This window comes from Epinephelus moara, chromosome 21, assembly GCF_006386435.1.
Source record: "Epinephelus moara isolate mb chromosome 21, YSFRI_EMoa_1.0, whole genome shotgun sequence".
NCBI classification, from domain to species: Eukaryota; Metazoa; Chordata; class Actinopteri; order Perciformes; family Serranidae; genus Epinephelus; species Epinephelus moara.
The window spans coordinates 40,880,555-40,888,404 of record NC_065526.1 but is presented as its reverse complement, the minus strand read 5'-3'; the positions used below and the strand labels follow the sequence as shown (position 1 = coordinate 40,888,404).

The window sequence follows — 7,850 nt, the reverse complement described above, 5'->3', positions numbered from 1 at the left end:
ATGTGTGTATGGAGTGTGTATGTTACGCTAGAAGAGTCAGAGTTTGGGACGGAGTCTTTTACCCCCTGGAGTGTTACCGGAGTTTTTGGAGTGCTCAAATAAACTGGCCTTTTTCCCGAACGCTACTCTGGTCTCCTGCTCGTGAGGGATTCATTACAATATCGTAACATGGTTTAGATTTCAAAATAAACATTCACCTCGTCGCTAGATAGACTACTCTTGAAAAACTCTTGTCTGCGCAAGGCTTTTTGTCCCTACGAGGCCACTGTCATTTACCCGACGGGAGGGGTGAGCGAGTGAGCCCTGCAATCTAGAATTTGACCACTGATGTCACTGTTTTCAACGGTTTTCAACCCATTTTACACAGCGGCCCTTTAAAACATCATTATTTTCACTCCCAAAAGATACTCGTGCAAAAATATCACAAAATATCTACGTGGGGGCAGTGTAAAATACAAAACAAAAGAAACTGAAAATACATAGTTTATTTACTTTATTTAATTATTTAATCTCCCTGAGGAGAAATTCAATGTTTTCACTCTTGCTTGTCAATTACACACAGGTCCGAAAGACATCAAGGGTGGAGATCATCGTTCATTAATCGTAATCAAGGTTAAAAGTTCAATCAATAGTGATTTAGATTTTTGCCATAATCACCCGGCCCTACAAAGCACAAATTTTATTATACCATTTCTATCATGCTCGTATCCCCATCTGGTTCCAGATAGGAGCACACCACACAGTAATCATCCGCATTCCCTGTAAACCATAAATTTCATAAGATTTTGAACTGAACGTACAAAGCACATTTTGCATGAGTAAATAAAGCATAGTCAACTTAAATCAGTGTTTGATACCACTGAAGCAGAGCACAGGCTACATCTAAGCCCAACGTTTGCGTTTTCTTGCACGGGAAGTATAAAGCATTTTTGCAGAAACAGCACACTGACAGTAGCTCGAAAGTGCTGCCTGAAAGGCACTGTGGAATTTTCGGCAACACATTTTTAAACAAAATGTAGCACAGTATTTTATTACGCTGGAAACAGTAATTTAAGACATTTTGAAATTTCTATAACAATAATTAAAATCTTTTTACCATCAACACCAAAATGCCACAGCTCCAGGTGTCCTGCTGTTTGTTGTGTGGCATTGTCTGGACTCTCCATTTTGCTTTCTGTTGTCGACAGCCTGCCTTCTGCAAGTAGTTTCCATTTGTCAAAAGAGTGAAAAGACACACACACACACACACACACACACACACACACACACACACACACACACACACACACACTGATCATGTATCATGAAAATTACCATCATTATCAATTAACACTTTAAACATAACTAAAATTTAAGATTAGCTTACAAAGATCACCAATATGTGTTTCTAAAGCCTAAACAACATTACCTCCAGTTTCGAAGTATTTTCCTCTCATATGATACTTCGTTTCCCAGTGGATCAATTAGTACCAGGACTGTCTCAAACATTTTGACAATCTAAAAATGTTTAGTGCATTCAAGTCATTTTCTCGTCACATTACAACATTAATATTCATGTATATTTATTCAGCAGATAATTTTATCCAAACTGACAAGGAGCCTTGTGATTTCGTCAGAGGTCAACTGAATTATCAGCACACATGATCCTGAACCATGAAATATTCCACAGCATAACAAGCAAAGAGGTTTAAACAAACCACTAAAATCCAGTGAGCCCCAACATTCACGGGGCACATCCAGATGTCCTCCACTGGAATCTTCATCTGGGGAATCAATTCAATACCAAGTTATCGTTAATTTATTTTTTACATTCAATACGTCAATATAATAACTGTGACAAATTACAAATGCAGTGGAAGTCAGCAAGTGAATAGGTTTCTGTCAAACACAAAAGGTTTTTAGCTGTTGTGGAGATTCAGTCCGAAATGAATACCGTGGTGCATTCAGCCAGAATGCAAACACAACAGGACACTGGAGGAATTTAAGTCCTAAAATTGTAAATTTACAGGGCAAAGAGTTGGAAAGAAAAAACATATGGATTGGATCTGACGGAAACAATATTAAATGAATGCAATAATTTGAATCTCATGCCTTTGTAAGTCATAAATCCAAAGGCTATATTAAGTTAAACAGTTCAGAAAGAAAGGCACTCCAATGTTAGAGCAACAGAAATTATTCAAACTTGCCTTCTTTTTTTTCAATGAAACTGTGGAAGTACGCATCAATAACCTGCAATGCAAACCAAAGGAAAAAAAAAAAAATTTTTATACCATGTATCTCTTTCAGAGCTTTTATCAACACTGTTGTTTACTTTCTTACGTCATCAGCCAGCCATGCAGTCCCATGCAGTGTACGAAATGATGTGTCGTACAGCTTGAATGGGCCAACAACCGCTTCCACCTGGCCCTGATCATTAGCAGCCCACAGCTTTTGAACTGAAAGCACAAATGGTAAACCAAAGACAGACTCTTAGTAAAATTTTATTGCTAACCTAACATACATGAAAATCTGAATGCCATACTTATTTGAGTTTAAAGTTTCAAACCTATTGCCATCTATTTGAATACAGAGTATATCTATTAGGGCTGGGTATTGATTCCAAGTCAATTCTATTAACAAGGTCCCAATTACATCTGGTGAGATCTTGTGCCATGAAAAATAGATGCCGATCACATGAAACAAAGGAGGTAGTGAAACTGCAGGCTGCTACAAGGTGTGACATACATCCACGGAAGAAAAGACAGTTACATTTAAGGATCAGCTTTTGGATTTTATGAACCGATAGACCATTTGAAGGACAATTGATTCAAATTGATCAAATCAATTCTGTTAACCCAGCCGTAATATCTACAATGTTTATGCTATGATATTATATCATTAAAGTTTCTTTTTGAAAAGACATATATATATATATATATATATGTATATAGCACAGAGACGGAGCACAGAGAAGAAGAAGTCAGAGCTACAGGCTACAGTGAGGCTAAAAACAGAGTTCAAATGACGTTTTTCGAAAACAACTTTTTATGTCGGGGCTGCAAGACACTTGGATCACTAAGGACGAGCATGTTGGAGATATTTTGTGGTTTCAATTTTGTGTTCTTGGACATTTTAGTCTGGGTCGCCGTCAGCCATTAGGTGTGCTAGCCGCTCCCCCCGCCGATCTCCGCAAGTGATGCGAGGACTCTAAAACTTCACCAGAGCCTCCCTCGGCGTGAGGGTGAGTAGATAATGGCTGAATTTTCATTTTTGGGTGCACTATCCCTTTAAGAACTGTATGTGCTCTCTCTGTGAAGGATAGTGCACATTTAGTAGAGTACCACATTTCTATTGGTCTCATCAATGTAACCTACCTTCCTACATATTGACAGTTTCAACAGATGTTGGATAGAACTTACTTAGAGGGGAACTGTGTCCATTAAAAAAAATGTCTACATGTTATTTCTACAGTATAAAAGTGGCCAAAATATTGGAAAAAAGGAACAACTCTCTCCCAAATCTAAATAATAGATTCCTCAAACTCTACTTTGTGATGTCATAGGGTAAGCGTGTGTATCTGTCTGTCAGCAGCTAATCTCATAAACTACTGGACCAATCAGTCTCATATTTTGTGTGCACTTTTATGACTGCTTGCTCAAAGACTTCTTGTGGTTGCAGTGATCCATAATTGTTGAGAAATCTGTTTTATTCACTGACATCCATAGAAAAGTTTGGTCTTATCTTTAACTGGAGCATCTGCAGATTAATTCCACATGTCATGATCCTTAAATTAGGCACGATACGAGATAAATAAGTCCTCGTTTTTGTTATTTTCACGTGCATCTTGACTGTAAGGGAGCCAGGAGGGATAATTCCACTGTGTGCAGCTGTGACCCAGTTTTGTCTGCAGCACGGCGTCATACCAAACAGGGAGCATTTCAGTGTTTCGCCTGCCCAGTTTTGTATATGTGCAGATTTTGTTGATTTGTGCATCAACCATTACTATGTAAGCAGGCTATGTGGTTAAATTGTTCTTTTTTTGTCTGTTTTAATGTTCTATGTTGTGCTGAATCATCCAGACAATGCTAAATCTGTTCAAAGTACTGTTTTAAATGACATGGATTAAAGATTTGTAATTTTGTTTTAGTCATTAAAAATACACTCATCCTCATAATAACATTACATCTATATTTCACATACAGTGCAAGTTAGCAGGAACACTTGTTCTGCTCTGTGCAACTTGCTGCAGCTCTGTCAAGAAATACAGGAGGTGTGCATTTTTATTAGCTTCTGGGACACTTCTGAAGTACTGCAGTGAGTCAGCTGAAAAGAATTGTCTAGAGTGCCCATGATCAGCCCAGCCAGCCACCTGACGATCAGCACTCTACTGAGGGCACTTTTCTAGTTGGAGCAGCTCCAGACTTCATATTTGATGAAATGACAAGCTTGAGACTTTGGCTGTTTTCACATATAGTGCTTTTTAGAGGAACCAGATTCACTCCCGTCAAGGTGAACCAAAAAGTGGACCAACAGAAAAAGGACTCAGTCCTTTTTGCATTGAATGTTTTGGCATTTTGATTTCAGTAGTACCTGTCAGACAGTTGTTAATGCATCATGCCTCATTTGTCCATCAGGTAATGTTTATGTAACTTGTGTACTAATGGTATTAAACAATTGATTTTTTTTAAACAATGGCTGTGATGTGATGAGAAAATTCTCTGCCATGCAAATCCTTATTTTGCATGTCCAATAGAATATCAAATTATATTCATCTGTATGGGGTTAATTCAACAAAGTGGTTATTAATAAATGCTGTATTCCTGCTGGTTTACTTTTCAAGGGAATTGTAGGAATTATGCCAAGGATGACAAACATTTTGAGGGGAATCAGACATTTTGACACAACTGAATGTTTGGGGGAGCAAAAGCAAAAATGTGACAAATGAAACAATGCAACCACCTTTGCCCTAAAAATCTAAAAAGTTAAACTGTTATGTTTGTGTTTGTCAGTGGTGTCTCTGGGAATGGCAGAAGCTTCCATCTTTTTGATGTTGATCTTCTTAAGGAAAAGAGTGCGAGTGGCAATCGCCCTGCTCAGAGAGGCCAGCAAGTATGAACTTAAGACAGTAAAGATGGATCACAATAATCAGATGTGTGAATGTCTTTTCAAATGATGTGATTAAAAGAAAATATACTGTATGATGATGATTATTTCCCTGGCCTCATGGTTCCTCTGTTGTTGCAGAGCAATCGGACACATCATGTCCACACTGTTCTTTCCAGTCATTACTTTTCTCTTGTTGGCTGTTTGCATCTCCTACTGGGCGGTTACTGCTGTGTATCCTTCGCAGTGGTCACAAGCGACAACAGGAAGAATGGAAAGAGGAATATAACATGTTTGTTAAATTCTTGTAGTTCATAGCTGAAAGATTAATTTGAAGAAGTCTTGCACGTGTTAAAATGTATATTTGTGAAACTCTTCTGTATTCAGATGAATATGTGTCTTTAACCAGCAATGTGAAACCAGTCATCTAGCATCCTCAGGTGAAGCGATCTACAAAGTGATGTCTCCTGATGTGAGCTGCCCCTATGCCAACAGTACCTGCAACCCCAAGGTACAATATTTTCTTCAATGTCATCCATTTATCTTTCTGCTTTTTGTATTTATGACAGTCATACAGTACACTTATGTCCCCCAAAGTGATGTGCTCATGAACATATATACTGAGGACTCATAGAACTGTTTGAGTCTGTAAAGAAACACTGTAGTTTTCAAAATGCAATGACCCTCACACCATGAGTCCAATCGATTATATTATGCCTTTGTTCAATTTGCTGTCCTAATGGTTCATTTCAAATTTGATCCAAATCAATCTCCTGGTGGCGCTTTAATGAACAGCAGAAAAAGTGAAAACTTTGAAAGTCTAAGCCCCTCACACTGTTAGTCTTATTGACTTGTAATTTGACACACATCTACAGTTCAATATGCTCGACAAAAATGCCTTTTCTTTGGATTCCGACTCTTTTTTTGACTCATTTCTATTATAAATGGGCAAGGTTGTTAGAAAAACATTGCAACTAATAATCAAAAAAAAAGGCAGGTATTAGCAGGAAATAGTCCACATGTCAAATATTCCCAAAGCAGTCCTGTGGAGACATCTGGCACATACATGCCAGTACCTGTTGATAAAGGGGAGGCAAATTATCTTTGTGTGTACAGTCACCAAACTACTGCATACATTGTTATGATAAAGCCTCTCTTTCTGTATCATTTTGTATACGGATTACTGTTAATTTCTCATGTTGATCTGTTCTGTACGACATCTATTGCATGTCTGTCTGTCCTGGAAGAGGGATCCCTCCTCAGTTGCTCTTCCTGAGGTTTCTACCATTTTTTTCCCCCGTTAAAGTTTTTTTTGGGGGAGAGTTTTTCCTTATCCGCTGCGAGGGTCCTAAGGACAGAGGGATGTTATATGCTGTAAAGCCCTCAGGCAAATTGGGATTTGTGATATTGGGCTTTATAAATAAGATTGATTGATTGATTGATTGATTGATTGATTGAAAGCAAGTATATGATTGGTAAAATCAAATGAGCTGAAGTGTTTTATGAAACTTGAAATGCACTCTGCCACTTGCAGCTTTGATTTTGGGCAACTGAGATGCTTCCCTCTGTTGATCAAGACAGGGCTTGTACCTGGAATGGCCATATTGCACAAATTGTACAAATCTACTTAAAGAGTCTCCTCTGGTCTCCCCCTCATATCTCTGTCAGACTTTCAACAAAACCAACATCTCCAAATCAGCATTATGTCTGGATTCTCAGTGTCTGTTTGCCTTCTATGGTGGAGAGACATCCTACCACCGCTACCTCTTCCTGCTGCAGCTGTTCAACCTACTGGTTTTCTTCTGGCTGGTCAACTTTAGCTTGGCTCTGGAGCAGTGCACCCTTGCTGGGACATTTGCTAGCTACTACTGGGCCAGGAGGAAGCCTCAGGATATTCCACCATGTCCACTCTTTTCATCATTCAGCAGGACTGTCAGGTCAGGACAAACCCAGACCAAGCCTGGGATTCATCATTTGTCAGATTGTATGCAATCATGAAAAAATTGTGGTGTTTCATCTTTAATCCAAAGTTAGCAATACATAACAAACAGTGTTGTGTCTCCTCTGTCTATCTTCAGGTATCACACAGGGTCTTTGGCATTTGGAGCTCTAATTCTTTCAGTTGCCCAACTGGTCCAGATCATCCTGGAATACCTGGAGCAGAAACTGAAAGGTTTACACACACACACACACACACACACTATGAGGGGTCAAACGTTTCACCCAACCACACTACAACGCGTCACTTGCGCCTACTTAGGACACATCAGATCTAATCAAACCGCGTGAGCGCACGCCTACATTTTACATAGGGTTACTATGGAGACACGAGTGTTACACACACGCCCGCTACATGACGCGCAGGCGTTGTGCGCTCCACTCACATGACGTGCTCACACATCTTATCAGTACGCGTGCACAGTGCGTTACAAACGCCACATATACACTACACTTCCGTGTGCTTGTGAATCCCCCACACACATAGTGCATGTACACATCATTAACACCTGAACGCGTCAAATTACTTTGGCAAACTGTCTGTCTATGGGGTGCCGTTTGTAAAGTGTCTCACGCTGAAAATAACATCAACATTTTGCCACATTTAGCTTCAAACAATGTTTAAAAAAGTATTGTGAATTTTTTAACGTCACCTTTTACCACATTTACAGCAATATTTGTTAACTTAGAAATATGTTAAATAGTTAAATCTAAATATTAAATGTGGCACCTAAATGTTAAATGTTAAATCTAAATATTAAATCTAAATC

General features: G+C 38.8%; 1 protein-coding gene and 1 long non-coding RNA gene across 2 annotated transcripts in view; one reads left to right on the top strand and one right to left on the bottom strand.

Annotated features, from left to right (window-relative positions):
• LOC126383142 (choline transporter-like protein 5-A) overlaps window positions 1-7,850 on the top strand; it is a 222,819-nt gene that overhangs the window by 147,161 nt on the left and 67,808 nt on the right. The window contains exons 14-18 of the mRNA XM_050033584.1: window positions 4,989-5,088; window positions 5,224-5,316; window positions 5,506-5,593; window positions 6,751-7,019; window positions 7,161-7,255. Of these exons, the coding sequence (XP_049889541.1) occupies window positions 4,989-5,088; window positions 5,224-5,316; window positions 5,506-5,593; window positions 6,751-7,019; window positions 7,161-7,255 (645 nt within the window). The remainder of the gene's footprint in view (window positions 1-4,988; window positions 5,089-5,223; window positions 5,317-5,505; window positions 5,594-6,750; window positions 7,020-7,160; window positions 7,256-7,850) is intronic.
• On the bottom strand, window positions 574-1,765 carry LOC126409019 (uncharacterized). Its single transcript, XR_007571987.1, has 4 exons — window positions 1,698-1,765; window positions 1,409-1,497; window positions 1,097-1,195; window positions 574-759 (listed from the first exon to the last, which is right to left on the bottom strand). It is a non-coding gene; the product is annotated as an uncharacterized LOC126409019 (long non-coding RNA).